At 45.9% G+C, this 23,026-nt stretch overlaps 8 protein-coding genes across 8 annotated transcripts; 3 read left to right on the top strand and 5 right to left on the bottom strand.

Moving 5' to 3' along the window:
• Positions 1 to 2,491: 2,491 nt before the first annotated feature.
• Positions 2,492 to 2,665, top strand: FOXG_22589 (uncharacterized protein; the record flags this gene model as incomplete). The annotated part of the gene is made up of 1 exon (XM_018403005.1): positions 2,492 to 2,665. The coding sequence occupies one exon, from the start codon at positions 2,492 to 2,494 to the stop codon at positions 2,663 to 2,665; it is 174 nt and encodes a 57-aa protein (XP_018257565.1).
• A 2,458-nt stretch (positions 2,666 to 5,123) lies between these two features.
• On the bottom strand, positions 5,124 to 9,765 carry FOXG_22588 (uncharacterized protein; the record flags this gene model as incomplete). The annotated part of the gene is made up of 10 exons (XM_018403004.1): positions 9,493 to 9,765; positions 8,587 to 9,419; positions 8,302 to 8,531; positions 8,056 to 8,237; positions 7,969 to 7,998; positions 7,829 to 7,902; positions 7,761 to 7,777; positions 6,372 to 6,901; positions 5,998 to 6,311; positions 5,124 to 5,913 (listed from the first exon to the last, which is right to left on the bottom strand). Exons 1-10 carry the CDS (start codon positions 9,742 to 9,744, stop codon positions 5,124 to 5,126), a joined length of 3,252 nt encoding a protein of 1,083 aa, XP_018257564.1. The 5' UTR covers positions 9,745 to 9,765.
• Positions 9,766 to 10,749: 984 nt separating this feature from the next.
• Positions 10,750 to 11,849, top strand: FOXG_16780 (uncharacterized protein; the record flags this gene model as incomplete). Its single annotated transcript, XM_018396792.1, has 3 exons — positions 10,750 to 10,987; positions 11,046 to 11,242; positions 11,307 to 11,849. The coding sequence occupies 3 exons, from the start codon at positions 10,750 to 10,752 to the stop codon at positions 11,847 to 11,849; spliced, it is 978 nt and encodes a 325-aa protein (XP_018257563.1).
• A 1,358-nt stretch (positions 11,850 to 13,207) lies between these two features.
• FOXG_16779 (uncharacterized protein) lies at positions 13,208 to 14,063 on the bottom strand (the record flags this gene model as incomplete). The annotated part of the gene is made up of 2 exons (XM_018396791.1): positions 13,208 to 13,567; positions 13,626 to 14,063. The coding sequence occupies 2 exons, from the start codon at positions 14,061 to 14,063 to the stop codon at positions 13,208 to 13,210; spliced, it is 798 nt and encodes a 265-aa protein (XP_018257562.1).
• A 1,451-nt stretch (positions 14,064 to 15,514) lies between these two features.
• FOXG_16778 (uncharacterized protein) lies at positions 15,515 to 17,106 on the top strand (the record flags this gene model as incomplete). Its single annotated transcript, XM_018396790.1, has 3 exons — positions 15,515 to 15,682; positions 15,731 to 16,851; positions 16,905 to 17,106. 3 exons carry the CDS (start codon positions 15,515 to 15,517, stop codon positions 17,104 to 17,106), a joined length of 1,491 nt encoding a protein of 496 aa, XP_018257561.1.
• A 1,518-nt stretch (positions 17,107 to 18,624) lies between these two features.
• FOXG_16777 (uncharacterized protein) lies at positions 18,625 to 20,026 on the bottom strand (the record flags this gene model as incomplete). The annotated part of the gene is made up of 3 exons (XM_018396789.1): positions 18,625 to 19,341; positions 19,398 to 19,871; positions 19,922 to 20,026. The coding sequence occupies 3 exons, from the start codon at positions 20,024 to 20,026 to the stop codon at positions 18,625 to 18,627; spliced, it is 1,296 nt and encodes a 431-aa protein (XP_018257560.1).
• Positions 20,027 to 21,159: 1,133 nt separating this feature from the next.
• On the bottom strand, positions 21,160 to 21,380 carry FOXG_22587 (uncharacterized protein; the record flags this gene model as incomplete). Its single annotated transcript, XM_018403003.1, has 2 exons — positions 21,160 to 21,207; positions 21,267 to 21,380. The coding sequence occupies 2 exons, from the start codon at positions 21,378 to 21,380 to the stop codon at positions 21,160 to 21,162; spliced, it is 162 nt and encodes a 53-aa protein (XP_018257559.1).
• Positions 21,381 to 21,815: 435 nt separating this feature from the next.
• Positions 21,816 to 22,694, bottom strand: FOXG_16776 (uncharacterized protein; the record flags this gene model as incomplete). The annotated part of the gene is made up of 1 exon (XM_018396788.1): positions 21,816 to 22,694. One exon carries the CDS (start codon positions 22,692 to 22,694, stop codon positions 21,816 to 21,818), a length of 879 nt encoding a protein of 292 aa, XP_018257558.1.
• Between the last annotated feature and the right edge of the window lie 332 nt (positions 22,695 to 23,026).

Below are 23,026 nucleotides of genomic sequence, written 5' to 3'. Positions count from 1 at the left end.
AAGCGGCTTGCGGAGGCCCCGACCAAAGGCAAAAAGAGTCAAAAGGACGCCCCCAAACCCTGGACAAGGCAGCAAGCCTCTTACATGGCCCAATACGACGTGATACTGCGAATTTTTGGCGGCGACACAGCCGGAGCCGAGGCTGCAATGCAGGCTGAGCTCGCTAAAGAGGCGCTCAGCTCGACACCAGCACGGGAGCCGGGCAGTTGGCAAACTTGTACATTATAATGTACCAATCTGCTGTTAAGGACGCGGCCGAGCCGGACTACAAAAAGGGCTTCACGTTCCTCACCGAGTTCCGGAGACACCGACCAGTAGAGCGACTGACGCCGAGAAACCAGTGCTTTATTCTCACCGAGTTCGCGACCTGCTACCATGGCTTAGGTCGGGTCGAAGATGCAGCGAGGGCTGCTATCGACCTCGTGCAGGTAGCAAAGAGCTGGCCCCTGCTGACTGCTCCCAGGGGGACCTTGAGGCGACATACAGTTGGATATATAATACTTTCCTTATATCTGAGAAACCATGGCCTTCTCTCAACCTAAAATTTGTTAGTTCTAGGCAAGCTTGCGCCCTTAGGCTGACATCTATCGAGAGAGTTCAGATGCACCAGATTATAACTAAAGCGAAACGATAGGAGATAGAACGCTATAGTAGATTGCCATGTTTTAAGCAGATTAAAGAGGTAATAGATCTATTAGTTCAGATAGTCTAATAAAGGCAGTGGTAAGATAACAGAACCCAGTTTAACTTAAGTATATAACTTAGTAGCTAATAATAAAATTAACTCTACTAAAGTTAATTTAGCTGTAGACTTCTGCTAAAATAACACTATTAGTGGCTGAATTATCATAATAAACTCTCCTTTCAGGGCTAAGTTATATCATACACTTCATTTATATATTACAAAATATTATATTAATAGCAGCCCTGGTTACAGATGCATTAGCAGGCAAATTATATAGTTTCTAGATAAACCTACTTAATATTAGCATAAATAGCCTCTCTATATATAACACTATACATGTACATCTTGCCAATTAAACTGTACTATTAACTATAGCATTGCATAACTAGCAGCATCAGACATACAGATACAACCCAGATTTCATTACTACCTATTATAGACTTAAAGACAGAAGCAAAATACCCTTCTTCTGTTATTGCTAGCCGCCAGTTAAATAGAATAGCGCTTAGCAATAACCCATAAACACTATATTCTTCTTCTTTAACTCCAGCCAAGCTATCTGTTATTCACATATCCATAATTTATTATCTCTATCTTCAGGAAGGAAGCCAAACCTACTGCAAAATAATATAAGGAAACTACTTATCACACAGGGACTTAACTTTAGATATTTAACTTCTAGTATATCCATAGTCCTTAAAGTCTATAGAAAGGTCTTAACAGCATCTAAGCATCTATACCTCTAGATTAAAACTCATTGCTTATTTATTTAACTATAAACATAAGTACCATATCTTAAAAATGCTTAGCCTTAAGGAGTTCAGCTAGGCAGTCAGATAAGTCCTAGTTAAATACTAATATTCGCCAGAATGCCTCCTTAAAGGGCTGGTTTATAAAGAGGTATATCTTATCTGCATTAACTAGCATTATAGCATACTAAGCAAAGTTACTATTATAAATCATGGGTTTTAGAGGCTTGCTTATAGCTTTAATATAGCCTAAGAGGAAGCTACAGGCATGCAAGTCCTTATTATCTATATAAAAATTAACCTTATATCTAGCTATAGTTATTTATAGATTAGGATATATTAAACTTGCTTAAAAACTTAAAGTTTAGCCCAGCTATAAGATTTAGCGCCTGTTTTAGGGGATAATGTCGGACCTAAAACAGTAATCCTAAGGTCTTAAATAAAGCCAAGTTCTTAATAATACCTAAGAGAGATAAACTTCTAATTGTCTGCAGAATCTCTATTACTGCATTATAGAGCATAATAGCCATATTAAGGCAATAATTTAGCTAAAGTCTCTACAGAATGCTATTAAGACTGTAAATGCTAACAATACAACTAATTATACTGGCCAGTCTGTATACAGTATCGCAACAGTCTCTACAATCAAAACCGACTATCTATATTAGCAGCTTTAAAAGAATAACGCTAACTATACTCTCTTTTCTTTAACTAACAGTTACAGTATTCTCTGCAGTTCCTGCTATAAAATTAACTAAAAGCAATATACCCCCTTGCTTGCTACACCCCACTTTAAACCATTTACAGACTACTTAGTCTTCCTAGTCTAGACAATATATATCTTTTTTAATAAATGCATATCTTTCTTATATGCAATCAGTAAGTTACTAATTGCCACAATTAGGCCACTTAAGTACAAAATAACACTATTAACCCGATTTTATTAAACAGGATGCTTATTTTATTGCATATAATATTAATCTGCCCTGTAAAGGCCACTTCCTAAATTACCTACTGCCTCCTAAGCCATTAACATCTAAAGAGCATAACCCCTGACATGGCTGGTGAGTTCGTCGCTGGTCAACTTGAGATCCTCCGTGGTATCTGCAAGGTGAATCATGTCAATAACCTGGTATGTGGTTGGCCCTTAAGCGGTTCATGCAAAGGTGTTGCACGCCCTGTGAAGTCTGAGCAGGCCAAGCGCAAGTTTACGGAGGAGTGGACAAACTAGCGGTTCATGATATAAAAGAAGGTTGATGGGGGTTTATTGTTGGCAGATTGCGTAGGGCGTGTAGCTGAGCTTGTCGAAGTGTCACGTCTCTTAATGGTAGATTCAATGCGTGTTAGGCTTGATCAATGTAAAGAAGTTTTATTGATAGCTGGTGAGCTAGAATCTATGAAAGTGCTAGTGAATGTGGTCTATATACTAGAGATGATCTCTAGGAGATCACGGTTGGAGTCGTGATCCTTTGTAGGCGATCACGCTCGAGAGCGTGATCGTCTCGAGAGTCCTTAGTGATGGGTTGAAAAAAAGTGGGGTACACGTGACGTAACCGCGGGGTTCGTAACACGAAAGCCCTAGCTTAAAATCAGTAAATGGTTTCCCTAGCCAAATAATAATACAACTAGCAGCTCTAAAGATTCAGTCTATAATACCTACTTAAAATTTATACTCCTGCAAATTACTTTAGTTAATACAGAAGGCACTAATCTAAAATAGCATCTAAGGATAAAAATAATAAAGCTAGAAGAAAGCATTATAAAGATTAGGCTTTACAGAGAATCTAGACCTGTTAAAGAGAATATAGCATATATCTATATCTAAGTAATATATAGGATCATTTATATAAGGGGGTTCTATATATAAGAGAGTGTATAGTATTCTAGCCTAGTAGGACTGGAAATCTCCAGTGTTTTAAGAGTAATAGAGGGTTGCTAACTGGAATCAATAGTAATCATAATAAGACAGAAGGACTCTATGCCAATAGACTGGAAGATCTTCACAGTTAACTAGCAGCAGGCAGATTATCTCCTATGCATGCAATCGATGGTGTTGTCTGCCTAGCGTATCAAAAGACCGCCAGCATAAGACTACCACGCGAGGAATCAATTGTTGGTTCTCGATTATCGCAAAGGAATCCCTAAATAAGGCGACTTGGTCTTTAAGGCATCATCCAGACAGCCGGTTTTATATACACAACCACAAGCCAAGCTAGCACAAATCGGCCCATTCAGTCCATCGGCAGCTCTCTGGTGCAGATAGGTCAACAGTCAGCTGCCTAATAAATGCAGGAGTAGCGCCAAACGATATTAGGACTTATATCCGTCAGAATTCGAACACCATTGTAATGCAGCAAGATATATATAATCATATCGCAAATAGTAAACAAGAACTTTATGAGGGCCAAAGTACTATACATGCCTTTACTAACCAACTGGATGAGGAAGGGTTCTGGAACTAAATGCGGCTTGATTTGGATGACTGAATTATGGCGGTGTTGTTTGCCTATCTAGACTTATTGGCTTACCTTTAGGCCTACCCAGATCTGCTTTTCCTCGACTATATATATAAAATAAACAAATACAGAATGCCATTGCTTAACATGATTGGCGTTAATGCCTGCTAGCGATCATTCTGTATAGTCTTTGCATTCCTTAGCGGCAAGACTAAGCAGGACTACTTATAGGTCTCAGACCGGCTTAAGTCCCTATATAAGCTCTGCTATACAAGGCTTCCATCAGTTATCCTAACAGACCGCAATAAAGTTTGTATGAACGCCACAGAAATCTGCTTTCCATCCTTTATTTCACTCTTATGCCTATGGTATGCAAATAAGGCAGTCCTCCGTTATTGCCAGCTGACATTCATGTGCCACCAATAAGGATCAGAGGCCTACTAGTAAGGTGCCAGACATTACGTGTATTCGGTTCATTGATGTGAATTGGTGTATTCATGTTGTGTTCTGTTGAAATCTACCCCTTAGAGGTTTTACCATTTCGGCAGTAATCTTAAAGTATCCCTGCTTGCACGTGAGACCCCAGCACCTGTTCAACAGTTATCTTAATTTAAGTTATCTAAATATTATAAGTTAAAAGTAATTTAATAAATTATAGTTATTAAGAGCCCTGCTATTATATAAGAAGCTATAAATATATATACTATAGGTAATTAAATAATACAGATTAACAAGTTAAGAATATTATTAAGGGCTTATATAGTAAAGTAATAGCTCTCAAGTATTGTCCTTATAGTTCTATCTAGCTAGTTGCTAAAGAAGCACTAAAGTTATTCCACCATTGAAGTGAATCTCCATGCACAGTAAAGCTTTGAGGAAATTCGAACATCTCTAGGTCGTCCAATATTGAGGTTGCCATAAAGCTTGAGTTTTGGTAAGCACTAGACACTTCAGGAAAATTATCCTCCACTTGAGGAATTATAATGTCCCCTGAGCCTTGATGTGCAAGGCCCTCCTGATCTCCTCCCGATGGGCTGTGAGCCCGAGAGGAAGAATAAAGAGACGCGTTAAGCAGGATTTCTAGAAAGCGCGCGTACCGCACGGACATGTGAATATCGTCCGCGGCTCCCTCCCGCATTGCCGCGATTGAATCTCGTAACAGTTGTACATTTTTATGTGCTTCGCTTACACGTGAATCAAGAATTAAAGTGCTCTGGAAAGTATGCAACAGTATCAGTCCTGAAGAGAAAAAAGAGGCTTGAAGGTTGTGAGGAGGATCGGGGTGGAACTAACCCTCAGAAGGTGCAGATTGGCGGAGACAATAAACAACCAGCACCGCACGGGGAGATACCGTGTCATGTGGGAGGGTCTCAGGATGCTTGTTACAATAGAGAGTATATCGCGGCTGGCATGTGCTGCCTTTTCATCCAGTACCAACAGAGCCTTTCTCTTATCATCAGCCAATGCCATGGAGGCATTGTTGTGCAGAACGTGGCCTGCCGGAGCGCAGCTATACATGACCGTGTAGTGATACTCAAGATTTATGCATGCGTTTAGCAATTCGGATTGGTTTGTTTTCAGATTCTCGTGGCTCCTTCTCCAGCGCGATAACGCTCTGTTGACATGTTCTAGTCCAGGTAGGATGTCGACACTAGGTGGTGTAGATACTCCTGGTTTTCGAAGGGATTGTAGAAGCGTGCGCGATTTTCTTGTCTCGTTAAAGAGTTCATAGTAACTCTCCCAAAGGGCGCTATCAGGAAGCAGGCTAGCAAAAGTCGTAGAGAATCGGTAACGCACCGCCTCGGTCTGACTCTCAGGCAAAAGCGGGCGCAACCCTAAACGTAAGCTCAAGTGTTCGTCGGTTAAATATATGAAAACACAAGTCAACTGGTTCCATTGCTGTCGCAGAGCATCTCTGGCGGACTGCGCTGTTGACGTGAGCGATTCTTGACCTGTGTTTTGTTGATCGTGGTCAAAACAACAACCTTCTTGAGCCAGAGCGATAGCGCTCGAAAGTAGCATCCTATATCTATCGTGTAAAGAGTCCGTGACTAATCATAAGACAAGCAAGATCTGAAAATGGAAGTTAAAGTGATTTAGCACTTACCATGACATCTTATTGCTTCTATAAGCAGGAGCCACAATATTGAGGCTCTCGAGGAGCGTAGCCATGCCGTATCTTTGTTGGCTCGTCAACGAAGTATACTGACCCGATTGTGTACCCCAAGGTTCGCTTTGGCGTTGCAAAACCTCTTGAGGTCCAGTGGTCATACCTGTAGGTTCTTCATCATCGCTAAATGCGATTGTATTGTTGATTGACTTGGGATGCCATTCAATTAGTAGTAACATGGAGGCGACGGCACCAGAGGAACGTGTGTACGATGAGCCCCAGAGAGCCGACTGCAGATACCGCTGACAAATCTTCCACGTCTGTCAGTGGATTCTTTCGGACCGTATCTCACCATGGGACCCGGAGAGCACATGGTAGCGAGATGAGATGGTGGTGAGTGTTAGAGTGAGCAAAGGTTCCTCGATCGACAAGGTACCATATTGGTCACGATCCCGATAGAACGGAGGTACAACAGGGCGGAGTGACCACATGATAGTAAAATAGAAATCGAGATACTCGATCAACTCAGTCTTACTCAGAATTCTTCTCTTAATCAAGATAAACCGTTCCCAATCGGCAGCATCGGTCGAGATGGTGGGTGCGTTTGATGCTTGACTGTGACTGCATATTGTCTTGGATGTTACCTCTTGGCCCCTGCTCTGTTGACTAGCAGCAGTGAACGTAAGTAGATCTAGGTCATCGGCTGTGTTGTGTGAATGGGCCGACATAATCCTCCTGCGGGCGGAGGAATGCGAAGCTGACGGAGTTGGCTCAATGGGTGAAGGCTCACATTGAAACACTCCAGCCTCAGCCGTAAATCCCTCAAGGTGACTTCCACAGTCACTGCCTCCACGAACGTTGCTAGAGCCGATTTCCTGTGCTTTGTCGTCGCTGACGATGCCTGTGGAAGTTGGCGAGAACGGTGAATCTTGGGGCGCCGGACTTCTTGGGCGCCTGCGGGATACATTCCTTGTGCTCCGAACGACGCACTCTCTTCTCTCACACACGCATCGCTGGCAAGGCTGGGATTGGCCTGAAGAGTTGGCAACGCAGCGCGTTTTGCGCTTGCGACACGTCTCGCACGATAGGTATGCTCTGCGTCTTTTCGAATTTGTCGGCGACGCCGCCCTGTTGGGCGGTTGAAATTGAAGGCTACCTCGAATGCTCATTTCGGAAGATGAGTTTTGTTCTGGACCGTTCTTGTCCATAATTCCAACCTCGAGTGGGCCACCAAAATCGAGAAGAAAAGATAAAAGGGATAGAGGCTGGTGAAGACTGTGAAAACAGCAATCTGGGGGTAAAGTAATGGAACTGCCGAATGGCACAGAATGTGGCTATTGACCTTTTACAAAAAAACGGCGTTTAGTGGCAAAGAGGGTACTAACTTAGAAGGAGCTTGCTCTACCGCCGGAGGAGGGATGCGGGGTTTCTTATACGTAGTGGATAGGCAGAGAGGTAATTAGACGACAATTTAGTGGTCCGGAACATTGGAGACCGCTTCCGGTGTTACTAACTCCAGCAACCAACCGCTACAGGCCTTGCTTGGTAATTTCATCGCCCATCATGACTTATTATGACCTCACGGAGCAGCAAGTGCGAGGCATGCAAGTATGGAAGCAGCGATCTACGGTATCTCGCCAATGCGTATTCTATCAAAGAGTTTATTTCTACAGAAACATGATCTATGAGGTTTTTATCCGGGTTTCTAAGTAGGCCCGCGCCGTTTTAGAGGAGCCAATTTTACTCATCAAATATCTTACCAGGGTTCATAAGCCAGCTAGATTTTTCTTGTTAGCAAACGCGTTGCACTGGGATATCTATTACTTACTGGGGATCCAAACGACCTTTGATAGCCTTCATTACCCCAATTGTGTCAGGGCCCAATTCTTCGAGTAGGCAGTGCTGCGACAGTTATCAGTATCATTCTATCATGTGTTATTGCCTTTCCAAGAGTGCGTGCCGGCATACCTTTTTCCCGATACCAATGCCATGCTCGCCCTGTTTACGTATTAGAGCTGCACAATTTCCAGACACAACAGTTATCCGACGTCTTACCGATACAGTTCCTTCCATCTCTAAAGCCTTGTGCATCATTCCATTTATGAAGTCCTTAACCTTTGTCACGTCTGTAGGTCTCTTCGGATTGTACATGACCATCTGATGGAAGTTGCCGTCACCAACGTGACCTAGGACGCTCGAGAAGAGACCTAACTGCATTGCATCGGTTTTGGATTCCTCTGTAAATATATGTTAGCTTTACATAGAAATATCGAGACATCTAAGATCCGGCGTATGTAGTACCTATCATTTGTGCCATACGAGAGATTGGAACTGCTACATCCGTGGACCAGATTTCCGTGCCCTCTGGGCGAGTTGCCAGGCAAGCCCAGAGAGCTTGCTTGCGAGCGGACCATAAAGAGTCCATTTCTTCTTTCGTCTTCGCAGAAAGGAATGTCTGGCACTTGGACGAACTACTGACGGTTTTTGCCGACCGAACACTGTCCTCGATATTTTGTTGTGAGCCTGAAAACCTAGTGCGCTATGTTAGGCTTGATTGACGGCGATCCATGTATAGAAACCACGTACTTGAGGAACAAAGTCGGCAACTCTTCCCACAGCTTCCCGCCCACTCCACCACTTTTGTTTATAACCTTCATCTGTTCATCGTCCATCAGTTCGCAGGCAGCGAGGTTGATCCCTTGGCGTATCATCTTGGCCGCTGCGTCTGCAGCATCCTTCACTGTGGAAAAGGTAGCGATTGCGACGCTGTAGCTAGATGGTACAACCGCGAGTTTCAGAGTCGCCTCCGTGATGATTCCAAGTGTGCCTTCAGATCCGGTAAAGAGGCCGTTTAGGTTATAGCCAGCCGAAGTCTTCCGTGGCCGACGCCTAGTCCTGATAATAGAGCCATTCGCCAATACAACTGTCAAGTTTAGAACATAATCCTTCATCGTGCCATACCTCAAGGCATTTGTTCCGCTGCAGTTTGTGGCGATCATGCCACCAATCTGTGCGGTTGGGCTAGGATCAAGTGGTAGAAACAACCCGGTCTCTTTAAGTTCTTTGTTTTCGTTGAGGTTCATCCAGTTTACGCCAGCCTGGACAGTCACGTCCAAGTCATCTGGACGAAACTCCACAATCTTATCCATGAGAGACAAGTCGATGCAGATCCCGGGATGTGTGGAGGAGAAATTGCCCTCTACACTCGAACCTGCACCGTATGGAACCATCGGGATTTTGTAGCGAAAACAGATCTTGGCTATAGTGGCCACGTCCTCCGTACTTGTCGGGCGGACGACGGCTTCCGGCCTGACGAGCGAATTCGACGTCGACCATTCTGAAAATCCGTGTTCTTCTATGTCGTCTTCGTCCGTGCTCACCGCATCGTCTCCGAGTTCCTGACGAATTTGTGCGATCCCCTGATGGTGCACCGTTAGCCCCTGAAAGTACAGTAGATCAAGCCAGTGAGGTCACGCAGAGGTGAGAACATACTTTCCTTGTGGTTGCTGGACTAGCATAGGGTCTAGTCTGTGGTGTCTGGACATCAGCTCGCAGTCGCTCTGCGCCCTCGACAAACCATATGGCAGATCCTATAGTTCCGATTATAATTCCGGTGAAGGCGCCGGTAGACGTAAATAAAATGGATCTAAGACGATAAAGATCTCCCGCTGGAGCTGCTCTCGTTGAGACTGCTCTCGACCATTGAGCAATGGAGCGAGCTGATGATCGAGTAAAGCGTCGCATCGTCAGGTCCTTGTGTTGGCTGATGTGGTGCTAAGTGAGGAAACGGAAGAGGACTGATGACAGGCAACCGATCTTAGGTAAAGCAGCTTGTTTCTGAGAGTGTTTTTGGCCTAAAAGAAAACAGTCGGTTCTAGAGGCTCGGAATGTTACTAAACTGCACTGCCTGAAGCTTTGTCTTCGGATATTACGAAAATGGACTAGTTCTCGGGGATCACGCCACATTATCCGAAAGCCGTGGGATGCGACAATGTCTCGGATATCATTAAGGCGGTTTAGCGCTATCACGCGATTTCAGTCACTCCGCGAGTCCGAATGGACGCCGTAAATTTGGGTTCAGCCGCCGTTTGTTAGTGGTCTTGGCCAACGCTCGCAACATTTCAAATCAATCAATTCAAATTAAGACCCCGAAGTCAAGCCCCTGAAAAAGCCGGCTCAAATTGACCGTTGGCCTTGGCTTCCTAGAACTGAAACCAGACTAGACTGGCTTGGTCGTGCCGACCGACAGTCATACAGAGTCCTGATTAAAAACTTTCCTTTCATGGCCATCTTCTTCGTGGCCACCTTGGCTTCGTCCACCTGAGACTGCACGTAACACTTCATAAATACACATCCTGGCAGAAGCTGTAGGTAGATGCATTGGGCTTCGCGCGCAGGTGAAGGATAAACGATTCATGGTAAGCTGCTTGCAGTTGAACGAGTATCCACGAGGAATTCAGGAGCACACATACGCAGCTACTCCACCAAATGGGTCCCAACCTAGTCCGCAATGTGGGAGGCACAAAGAATTTTAATTTTCGAAAGCATCTCCATGCACTGGCTGCTGGACATATAAGAGCCTGGCCACAGCTGTGTCTTGGAGTAATATCAATTCATCACTCTTTTCTTGTTTGTGTATCTTCGTGTTTCGCTTCCTTCTTCCGCAAAACTCATTCATTCATTACATGCTCTGATCTGTGATCAGTTATATACATTCTTTACCTTTCTTCATTTCTCTCTTTCGCTAAGATGCGCCCTACACTGTGCCTCCTTGCCGTCAGCGCCAATCTGGTAGCAGCCTGGACCGAACTTCACCATGAGCCATTCATGAACAAGAACATTGATCCTATTGTCGTCCCAGGCACCTACACTTCGCATATGCACACCTTCTTCGGTAGTGATGCTGTCACCAACGTTCTGCCTACCTCGTCTGATCTGCAAAACGGCTGCTATAGTGGCCAGAATGCCAACGACTTGTCCGTTTACTGTATGTGTAACCGCAACTGACTCACCTGCTATTTACCGACATCTGACTTGGCCGATAGGGATCCCCACATTGTACTATGTCGATGGTGACACCTTCACTGAAGTGCCCGTCTTCTATTTCAGTACCTACTACACTAATGCCTTCGCCGAGATCTCCATCCCCCAGGATTTTGCCATGATCTCTGGCAACGCATCTGCGCAGACCCAAGCCGAGGCCGACCATCCTTCTAATGGACTGGAATGGTTTTTGCGAGGGGTCCGACGAGCGTGAATCCGATATCGCTAAGTTTCCCACCAGTACTTGCGACCAGCACTTGCAGGTCTCGCTGCGCTTTCCCAACTGCGTCAACCTGGACAACCTCGCTGAGTATGACTGGAGCGACGACTCTAACAAGTGTCCCGAAAGCATGAAGGCGATCCCTCAGCTTCGCTATGCTGCCCGCTACGACACCAAGGCTGTCGTGCCCAACGGCTGGAGCGGTGATGCTCCCTTCCAGCTGTCGTGTGGCAGCGCCTCGGGCAACGGCTACTGCTTCCACGGCGACTTCATCAACGGCTGGTACGAAGATTCTGCCGAGAACATGCTCGCCTCTGGCGGTGGTGGCTACGAAGATGGCCAGTTCATCAGTGGTGAGCACGGATCCGCTGCGGCAGATTCTGGCTGTACCCCCACTGATCAGGACCCTGACAACGGGACGAGCGACTACTACACAAGCTTGGAGATGATGAACGGTGGAGCTGCTGTAGCCGACGCCGTGAACGCGACTTCCGTGCCTGTAACGACTGCCGCTCAACCTACCAGCTTTGCTACGGCGAGCCCAACCTTGGCACGTGGAAGACGAGTCAAGACCAGGACTATCTAGAGGGCCTCCCTAGGAGAGACAGTATGAGGCAGTCATACACACCTGTTGTCGACTGATAGTCGCAGGACGATGCTTTTCTTTAGCTGTGCTGGTGAGTGTTCGGAGTGGTTGTTGGTACTCTGCGGGCGAGAGCGTATTGGGCGAAGCGATGGTTGAACAAGAGATCCTGCGTTTCTTTAGAGCTGTCTCTGATTTTCAATCTACTTACTATAGCACTCCAATGCTGTTTTGAAGGGGTTCCCTGGTATTAGTGCAGGCAGCTAATAATAACTCCATTAAATCTGTTTTTAAGTACAAGTCCAGTGTGATTGTTCTTTTCTGTGAAATAACGGCAAAATGCCATTGAACTTATTTACGCGAAGCTTCTCGCCGATCAGAACTAGATTGAAACATGTCATATCTGAATCTAATGTAGCCTTGATATCCTTTGGCCATCTCCGAGGCTTCCGTATTATATAACATCATGTTCCATCTTTCTTACACCTCTATAAGCTGAAGGATCCTCAGTAGGTTGGAAGCCGGTATTCTGATCGGATGTGTTATCACGCGTTAATTCCAAGCGTCAATAATTCGACGGTTTGACAGGCATGTCCGATTTTCATTGTGTCGTATGGAGCCTAGGAAGATTGAGTAGCTTCATGACACGGTCAGGCAGCGCACAGGCATTGAACGTTCGAACTCTGACTCGATGGGCCACTGTCATATGATATCCAACGCGAACATTTTTTCTGATCTATCTGGGACTGAGGCCCATTTGGCGGAGTGGCTGGGTATGCGCGCTCCTATATTCTGGGGGTGAATACTCAGCTGAGTTGAATATCCAGCACGTCGACCCCACTAAGGGCTTGGACGAGCAACATTATTCAAAACACAGGACAACCCTTGAAGTATTCCAACACTTATAACCTTGAAAGCTTGGAACATACATTGAATACAGAACTTCCACACTTACTAGGGCTTCAGGCAGTACTTTCTCGCACTTCTTACCGAAGCACGCATCGAGACTCTGCCTTATACTAATTACTGACCGCTCGAATACGCATCCGTATGCGCTAAGCACGGATGTAAGATATAGGGGCTAATCATAAACGTGCGGCGGCTCGTTCTGGTAACCGAAGCTACAATGAAAGGAGGTTTTTCCTTGCCTTCCAGCCGAAAGTGGACTTAGAAATATTTAGACATCCAATGGAAAACCATATGGCTTTGTATTCTTCTCGCGTCGCTATTGCACCCTTAAACTAATATGTTCAATAGCTCTACCTTAGATCTTAACAGTTACCATTTGATACGTGGCGTTAGAGGGCAACCGATGCTGGCGCTACTCGCAACCCACGCCAGTATCATCAGTCCGTTGATCATCAAGCAAATCCCCACCACTTCATGTCCTCATTGCCCTGGGTCGAAACGGGATGTCCAACGCCCTGAGCCCAGACGCCTTCTAGCTTACTGCCCAGGACATATGTTGTCCAACCACTGACAGGACTATTAGTGAGCACCTGATCTGGGGTTGTGTCATAGCCAAGCACCGGAGCCCAATTGGCAAGCGACTTATTGAAGGTAGATGTACCAATAATGGTGTCCGCAGAGCCTAGATAGAGTTGAATACTCGGGTAAGTGCCAGTATATCCTGGATACTGGTTCTTGATGTTCGCCGTGGAAGCAGCAGAATAGACGATGGCGCTCTTGAAGACGTCAGGGTAGGCTCCTGCAAGGGTAAACTATCACTCGCATTGTCAGAGGCCTCACGATATCCCATACCCAAGACGACAAACTTACCGCCATTGTTCCGCCAGAAGACACTCCAGAGACGAATACTTTGCTCGAGCTTGCTTTGTATGTGCTGATCACGTAGGCAGCCATGCTAGCAATCGATTGGCTTGCGCCACCGCCGTTATGCAAAAGTGATTTGCTCGAGGTCGCATCCCAGGCGCCTTGGGGGGACTCTGGATAGACGGCAATAAAGCCGTACTGCTCGGCCAGTGTCGCATAAGGCGTAGATGTAAACTGCTGCTGGGCGTTACCGGAAGCGCCGTGGAGCGTAAAAACGACGCCGGGTTGGGTGGCGATTTTGGCCGGAACGTAGATATACATGTTAAGACTGCCGGGATTGTTGCCAAAATTGGTGACCTGCGTCAAAGTGGCTCGTTTGTCGACCGTTCTCGCCTGAGAGAGATTGCCAAGAAGAGCAAGTGTCAGGAGATTAAGAAGCTTCATTGCGGATACAACGCTTCAAGTGATTTAATGATATATGATAATAGAGGAGGGCAAGCTAGAATGAGTTCAAGCTGACAGGTAGGCAGGGAATGAATGATTGTTCGACTGATGACCTTGCGACAAGAACCTTTATATAACAGGAGAGGCGCTCAACAATCAAAGCTCAATCTCAACCGTCGTCGCTCGGAATACACGATATCCGGATATTTTGTACTCCATGCGCTTTTGAAGCGTTCTTACCCAGGCCCATGGTTAGGGTATTCTCGTCAAAACAGTGATATGTGTTAGCCTGCATGCGAACCAAACCAATTGTAAGGATGACGATGGATAATTCATCTCGACAAGGCGCTAGATCGCAGTCAAGATTGCGGGGTAGATCATGTTGCGTATGATAAGGCGCTAAATCGAGCTCAGAATATCCGAGTCATCATAACCCACGCAGTGTAGCGATACGTATCAAGAGCGAGGCCGTGGTCCACGGGGGCTAACTTCGGGCTAGTTTTCTACTGGCTGATTGACCACCAACACAGGAGGGCTCACTGAGACAAAAAGGCTTTGTGGACAGCTGGCGAGCTACTTTTTACGGAGTCCTAACGAACATGTTTTACACTCTTGCAGGCGTAACCATGTGGAGTTCGACATGTAGACTATGCTGGCCAAGATGTGTGACCCACCGCTTTCTCCCCACCCAAATGCAGACTCGGCGGAGGTAACAGCTCAGGCAAGAACGAAAAGAAATTCATGGGACGCTAGTACTGAGACTTCTCGTGCCTAACCATTTTAGTCGGTACACGATTGCAAAGATCTTCAATGGCCTCACTGCCTTCAACCTCAACAACAGAATAGTTTCTAGACTTATACACTTTAATCAAATACTGCGATAGGCAATAATGGTAAAAGAAGAACCCAATAGTGAAAATGAAAATGCTCTTTTGCGGCTTTGCTTCAAAAAGACAAATAGCTGTTGCCAGGAAAGACTGGCTGGTGATAGGCTTAGCTCTGGTCAAGGAAAGTTCGAGACCAAGGCCATCGGCAGAAGGGGGTCTCGGATATTCCATAAGTGGCTAATCCGTCAAATATCCGATCGGCTCGGTTTCGGGTAGTACGGTGCCGGTCGAGTGCTGTGCCACCTTGGCATTCATTCCAGCTCTCACTTCCCATTAATCAGGACTAATGTAAACTGACACGTCTTGTGGCTACGCGGGGTAATGGCCCAATCCAAGCTGCAAATCCGAATCACCATAGCGAAATATGGGGTAGAAAATCTGGGGCCGCTGGACCCTAGATATCTACACTCTTGATTATATTAACCCGCGGCTCCTGCCCCCTTTTGCTTGACTTGATCTTGACAATAATTCTAGCCAAATTCTCACTTCATCACATTTCCTGTTCTCAAACTTCTGTTTTGACCCTCATTCAACCCATCTTCCTTAGTGACTGCGATCACGACTATGACAGATCAGAAGGACGAGACGACCTCAAACACCAGTGTTGGTGGGAAACCATCCGCTGTTGATCTCGAGAGGGTTCCCAGCTCAGTGATGGGAAGCAGCGCAGAACTCGATGAAGAGACGGACAGAAAGTTGCTTCGAAAGATCGATCGAAAGTTGATGCCTGTGGTAGGTCATATCCGCTTTCCTGTCACAAATTGAACCTGACGTTGTAAGCTCTGCTTCACTTATGCCCTACAATACTACGACAAGGCCATCCTCAGCCAAGCCGCCATCTTCGGCCTACGGGAGGATCTCAAGCTCGCGACCGGCCTCAAATATTCTTGGGTCTCTCTGATCTTCTATTTTGGATATATTGCGGGCACTTATCCTATCTCGTTCCTCGCCCAACGATATCCGATCCGAATAGTTTGCACAGCCATCTGCATCTTATGGTCGTTCGTCATCCTCTGTACGCCTGCCTGCACTTCATATTCAGGCCTACTCGTCAACCGCTTCATGCTTGGTCTCGTCGAGGCAGGTGTTTCTCCCATCTTTATGCTCGTCGTAGGCCTCTGGTATACCCACTCGGAACAGGTATCGCGATCCAGTTGGTGGTATTCCTGCAGCGGTGGGTCTCTCCTAATCTCGCCCCTTATCAATTACGGACTTGGCCATATCAAGGGAGGTGCTCTCAACTCTTGGCAATGGATGTATATCATTGCCGGTCTCGCCACCCTGGCCTGGGGGATCGCTCTGTGGTGGTTATTCCCCGATAGCCCTCAGAACGCCAAGGGGTTCACGGAAGCTGAGCGCCGCCTTCTACTGGAGCGAGTTCGATGGAACAACGCTGGGGCTGAAGATAAGAATTTCAAACCCTATCAATTTCGAGAAGCCTTGTTGGACTATAGAATGTGGGGTATAATTGTCTTGTCTATTGTTTCCTGCACCGGTTCCGGCGCTGTGACGACTTTCGGGACTATCGTGTTCAAGGATATGGGTTTCGACGTTTTTACATCACTATTGCTCAATCTCCCCATTGGCGCCCTGGCCTTTATCTGTATCCTCAGTTCAGGTTATATTGGCAGGAAGGTTCCTAACTCTAGGCTTTACATTATCATAGGGGCATGTGTTCCTGTTATCTTGGGCTGTTCGTTGATCTGGCAATTGCCAGATTCCAACAGAGCAGGGCGAATTGTTGGCTTCTACCTCATCAACTTCTTCTCTTCCGCATGGGTTCAGTGCATTGGATTAGGCACTTCCAACGTTGCTGGACACACCAAGAAAGCTGTATATGCTGCTGGGACGTTCATAGGCTATTCTCTTGGGAACATCATAGGCCCTCTCATGTTTGACGCGTAAGTAGACCACTAGAAGACCGCATCTGACCTACGTCTGCTGACCTTCTTAGAAAATTCGCACCACGTTACGACGAATCATTCACGGGAATCATGATTTGCTTTGCGGTTTGTGTCTTCGCTGCTATCGCGCTCCGATGGGCACTTGACCGAGAGAATAACAGACGCGACAGCCTCCACGGTCCACCTGAGTTACTTCATGGGTTGGAAGACTTGACGGATCGGGAAAATAAATCATTTCGATACAGATTGTAGTATGTAACAAACAGCAGAGAATCTTTTAAAAGGGGGCATTAGGACTATAATTAAAATCAGATCTCCTTCAAGTCCTTGTACGCGGCGAGCAGTCTGTCTATCAGTGCTTCATCTAGACTTTTCTCCTACGAGGACGATGGCGACGTTTGTGCTGTTATGCGAATACCTAGTGTAGCTACCTCACTATAGAAGCATTTCGTCACCGTGCCGTTCTCTCAGTTCTGGGATCTTGTCACCACTGATGAGATTCGGTAGATTTAAATACGTAGATTTGGATGATCCCATTACAGTACAGAGATCATACATATCTTTAACACATGATCATGTTCTCCTATTCTGTCTAGGTATCTACCCCCCTGCGAGTTTGCTGCGTCGGACTTCATACATTCCTGGTTGTAGACTATGGAATTTGGAACACACATCATGGAATGGCTTCTGCTATATACTCACCGCAGTACGAGGATACGTATAGCCAATAAATGATTTTTCGTTAGGTAAAGCAACAGGAACGATTTCCTCACAAGAAGGGTAAAGTAGCTGGCATTTTAAACGTCGACGGAAAATCTAGGGCCCAGTACGAAGTAACAATAATAAGTAGATCAAGAAAATATCGGTACATAAATCAAGTCAGCTTTCGCTGATCGCACCCAGATCTCTAATATTAGTTAGTGCAAAGAATCAACCGAGGGTGGAAAAAGCTTATGAACACAAGAAATGCTTATATTTTGAGGCGTTCAGGAGTTGAACGAGAAGCCTTTCTTTCTGTGTAAGGCATTTAAATGCGTGGCCTCCTCCATTCATGCTATCCGATCGGCAGAAAATCAACGATACCGACGTCCCAAAGTCTGTTCCAGTACTCTTCTTGTTGCAAATCCCGACTCTTGTTTGTGTCGACAATGGGATGAGTGGATGGTGTCTGAGTTATTGTCATTGCCGCTTATTATGTCACTACTATACAGGGACAGAAGCGCTTTCGTCAGCTTTTTTGTGGACTGGAGCGACTTTTCCTGTGGCGAATGCCGCTGAGCATTATCAATCTTTGTAAATGATCAGGAAACGTAGGCAGGCTTAGTAATAAAGCCGAATAACAGCTGTGTATTCTCGGGCTATACACCACTTCATTTCTTCCGTGTTATCAAATGGAAGGTATCCTTATCAACAATGATTGACACAGAGGCGAAGACGCACCCTCGTCTTTTTGTAAAATGGGATCTAGGGCAGCACTTTTACGCCATAAAAAATAATCTTCATCGTAACAGAATGCCGCTATTTGTGAAGGCATTACATCTTGATTCCCAAAATGGCTTACAACCTGTGCTGATGATGACTTTTAACCTCGCGACGTATATTCGTATCTTGGTAGAATGATCCATAAATCGGCCATCTATTCTCACACCTCAAAGGATTTAAAGGCCGATCAATATCAGAGACGCAGCTTCAACTCAGTAGCCTAGATTGCCGATCGTATCGGTCTTTGACGACAGCTTAACTATATTCAGAAACGAGCTCTGTCGACTTTCAATGTACATGAGAACCTAGACTGACAAGGACATGGCGCTGAAAATGTTGCCGAGCAAACCAGGTAAAGTGATACTTGTCCATGCACGTGTAGACATATCCGACACGGTCGCTTTCTACGAAAGTATCTTGGGATGTGGTGTACTCGGCTTTGAAGATAACGTCGCCTTGCTCATGTCGCTCCTTTGATAGATCGAGGATGTTGAGAATATTCGTTGAGACAATTGATCGGAATGCCAATGCTAGTTCGTGAACACCGCCAGCCGAAGCCTTGATATATCTTCTCTCCATTTCTTGAAGCCCTTGGTCTAGCTTCAGGAATCTCTGAATCATGGGGAACTTATCGTTGTTCGTAACAGCTCGTCTTGAATCCATCACAAATCTCATCACCCGGTTGATGATGAGGACGAAGCCCATCTCAGTTGGTTCATCACGCGGCTCGATTGGCCTTGTAGAGCCCGGAAACAGATTAACGTCATTGAAATTTTGAGGCTGTTTGGTACTGAAATTGCCCTGGAATATATTTTGGCTCATGCCGGTCACATTGGCGTCTTGTAGAAGTATTTGCCACCAAATGCGCCTCCGCATCTCAGTTTCGAACGGAGTAAGATTGAAAAGCTCGCCGTCTTGGTGATAGCCCATGTTAATCGCAATAAACAGGACAGCATGACTGAACATTCGGGCTTTCTGTTTGTCGCCATGTGCATCGAGCGATATCTACAAATGTCTAGTCAATTTGAAGAACATAATCCAGGTACGGAGCGATGCCTTACTAGAAAGAGGACGAGAGCTTGAAGAATTGCCATGTCGTTATTCTCGAATAAATTAAACTGAAGTAACGCATGCCTTGTGCGCGCCATCAATTCTTGTACTAGGATGCCACGAAGCATACCCACTAGTTCTTGACATTCCCGCTCATCTAGTGTTATAGCAGCCATAAGTGATATAGCGCAGAGGAGGCACTGGTAATTCTGAGGAATGCGATCCTGGTCAACTGCAGCCTCTGTGACATAAGGCTGAAGTGTAGGGATGTGGACAATCTTGGTCAAAGGATTGACGCGGTCCAAGTAGATCTGCCATAGCCTGAATATGTGTACAGGACTAGGTCGACAGGTTCCGATAGAATACGACGCACCAACATGGGATAGGAGAAATGGAGTATTGTCCTCATGGAAAGGGCTCGCGTGATCTGGAGCCTGCGACTCTTGGACTCCCTCGGTATGGATGGCAGGCCCCATGGCTTTAAGCTAATGTCAACTGTCAGAGCAATGTACTTGCGATGGTCCACACTACTTACTGAATCATCATACGAGAGGTTGCTATTCGAGAGGTGGATGCGGCCATTGGCCTTTTCAATGTTGTCCATCAATAACTTCTCAGCTGATTGCAGCGCTGTCGACATCACTGAATGTAATCTTGTTCGATTCTGGGTGACAAGAGGTTGGGAATATTGTCTGGGTCTCATTTTCGAGATGGATGGCGATGCATGGGTGACGAAATGGGTGAGAAGTCCTTCACAATAGTTGACACGCTCTAAGAGACCCTCTCTGGCCTGCAAGCGTCTTCGACTTGGGGCTGGGATAGAGGGTGTACAGTTCAGACTGGCCTACAATAATATAAGAACTCGAGAACAGATGAGAGTGGCTACATTTGGCAAATACAACAGGCCTTGAGACATCTGGCGCACGGAGTACTGTGGTCACATTTGACTCTGCGACGACGACACTGAACACAAGCCAACGGCTTGGAAGACTTCGAATTGGTTTCGCATCCTTCACTATCTGGTGACATGGCTTCATCCCACCTGTTACAGAACAAACAGACAGCTAAAGCCAGTTGATAAACAGCCTGCTGATAGGGGTTAGATTAACACTAATCAAAAAGTATGCACTTCGCTCTGTTAAAGATTTGTCTCACAGGCGGCATAAGATAAGTTATCTATGAAAAAAGATGTCCATCGTCTTCCTTATATATTTGTGGTGTCTATCTGACTTAAACACACCGTAAAGCGCCGAGAAATACCTGTGCTGTCTTGTAAGCGGGACTTTCTTGATGCCAAACTCTTTACAGGTCAAATAAAGCCCGGCTTCCGAAATTGGAAAATTAGTCCGGTTGCATGGTCACCTGCCATTTGTTTTACAGCTGACCTCCGAATGTGACTAAGCTCAGCGCGCGGTTACCGAAAGGAGATTAAGACGCTGTACGAGAAGAGAAGAATGGTAGGGTGGGGTTGATTGCTGTGGCAAGCAAACCCACCGGTGATCGCTCCTGAAAAGAACACCCTGCGAGCTGAGGGCTGTGACCAGAGGCTATGGAGATATCTCGGTAGTCGATATTGAAAAAAGAAAAACGGCAAAGCACAAGCATTATACTCTGACCATATTGGGCCTCCACAATGGATTTTGCATTTAGTTACATGTGCTTGTGGCATAATTAAGGTCTATTGTCATGCTCGAAACATCATGGTTTGTTTGAGAGCTAAGTCGCGCATAGACGCTAAATACAGGCCTTCGGAACATTTCAGGCTCTCTAAGCTCATTCGCAAATATTGTAAATCTGTCCAGGGCCGTGACATTTTCCAATCTAGTGGGGGTGGCCGTCAGTAAGCAGTATCGTCGGATTGAGGACCTGAAGCTACCTACCACGTTGTCGTAACAACAGACAGTACCAGCGGGAGCATTAGCAGGGCATTGATCTTGGGGCGCAGGTGCCGCGATAGCAATGCAAGCAAGAAGGGCGAGAACATTGAAGCGCATTATGGGAGTTGGAGCTGATATTGGAATAGGTGGATACTACTGGGTTGAAGGACGAGGAGAATAACTGTGAATTAATGGTAGAGGAAAAAGAGAAGAGCCGAATTTATAAAGTATCCTAAGTACCTGCCCGACTAGATAAGATATCCGTGGTCGTACTTTTGAAACTAGCGTGCAGGGTACATAAGCAGGTTATGATGTAAATTGCATGAAGGCGGAGAACGGTTTTGGCCTACAGGGTTACAACGCCAATAACATCCATAATGGATTTAGCAAGGTTGGGCTGTTCATTTTGTGGAATAAAAATACATGTTCGGAGATATATACCATTAAAAGTTAAGACGTCTGTTCTGTATCTTAGAGAAATGACTTATAGAGCTGACCTGAGGACTACCGCCGGCGTCCTATGCTCCAAATATCCATGCTTGTATGCATATTTCACTCGTGTTGGCCATAAGAAAGGTAATAGTCTGGAACCCGAGGCCAGTGGTCAACTCCATCCTGGATAATCATCATCATTCCGCCTTGAAGATGATTGTCAATATGGCAATGCAGTAGCCAAGCCCCAGGGTTCGTGACATGATATCTTACGACCACCCAAGTCACATTACCGAACGCGGTTAGCGACGCAAAACCATCCCTTTTGGGGGGGTTAACCAGGTTGAAATTCTCCGGTATATCCTTGAGAGCCTCTTCGGTCGAGTTCCATTTGAAGTGGCCCACCCCGGACCCAATTTGGAACATCTTGTTCCCATGCTTGTGAATCGGGTGTGGAGGCATAGGCTCACTGCCAGTAAAAAACAAAAGGTCCACCCAAGTATTGAGTTTGGTGGTGATAGTAACATTGTTCTGTTTATCAACAGCTGGCGCGAAGAGTACAGGCTCCACGGCTGCATCAATATCCGTGGGCATTAGCCGCGTGTGGTTCATAGCCCAAAGGTAAGAAGCACCGTCCACCTGCATGCTGAGCGGAAAGAAAGCGTCAGCTTTGGCAGCAACAAACTCAGGCGGAAATGGATGTGCAATAGCTTGGTCAAAGTATTTGACTTCTGGAGAGGTAGGCCTCCCGGCTATATCGATGAAAGGAGTAGAGACGGTGGTGCTGTTCTTGCTACCGACTGAGAGTATTGCGTGTCCCACGAGGATTGGGGCTATGTTGACTGAGCTGCAGCGAATCTTGAATTTTCCAGCGTTTTTCGTATTTACGAATACCGAATACCGGTCGCCATTGGACACAGTTATTGCTTGGACCTTTTGTGGCTCAACGTAGGAGCCGTCCACGGCATATACCCACATGTCGTGTTCATCGATGGACATAACTGCGGTGATAAAGCTGAAGCCTCCAATGATGTCTATAGCAACCCACTCGCCTATTAAATCATCTGGCTCTCGTGTCTCGATAGTTTCGATTGAACCCTTCGTTTCTTTGCAGCCCCAAAAAACAGTTTGGGGCAATGCGTCCTCATCGCCGCTACCGCCACCAAACTTAATCAACGCAGAAGCAGGGAGGCAGCTACCGAAAAAAATATCAGTTTTTATTCACAATCTTTCTGTAGATCTTGTCGTACCCTTTGTCAGTTATTGATGCCCCTAGTACTATGGCCAGATAGTCTCGCTGTATTTGGCTCAGGTGCTTATTCAAATCGTTC

Source organism: Fusarium oxysporum, chromosome 15 (genome assembly GCF_000149955.1).
Source record: "Fusarium oxysporum f. sp. lycopersici 4287 chromosome 15, whole genome shotgun sequence".
Lineage (NCBI taxonomy): Eukaryota > Fungi > Ascomycota > Sordariomycetes > Hypocreales > Nectriaceae > Fusarium > Fusarium oxysporum.
The sequence above is the reverse complement of the archived record's forward strand: the minus strand, read 5'-3'. Positions and strand labels throughout refer to the sequence as shown.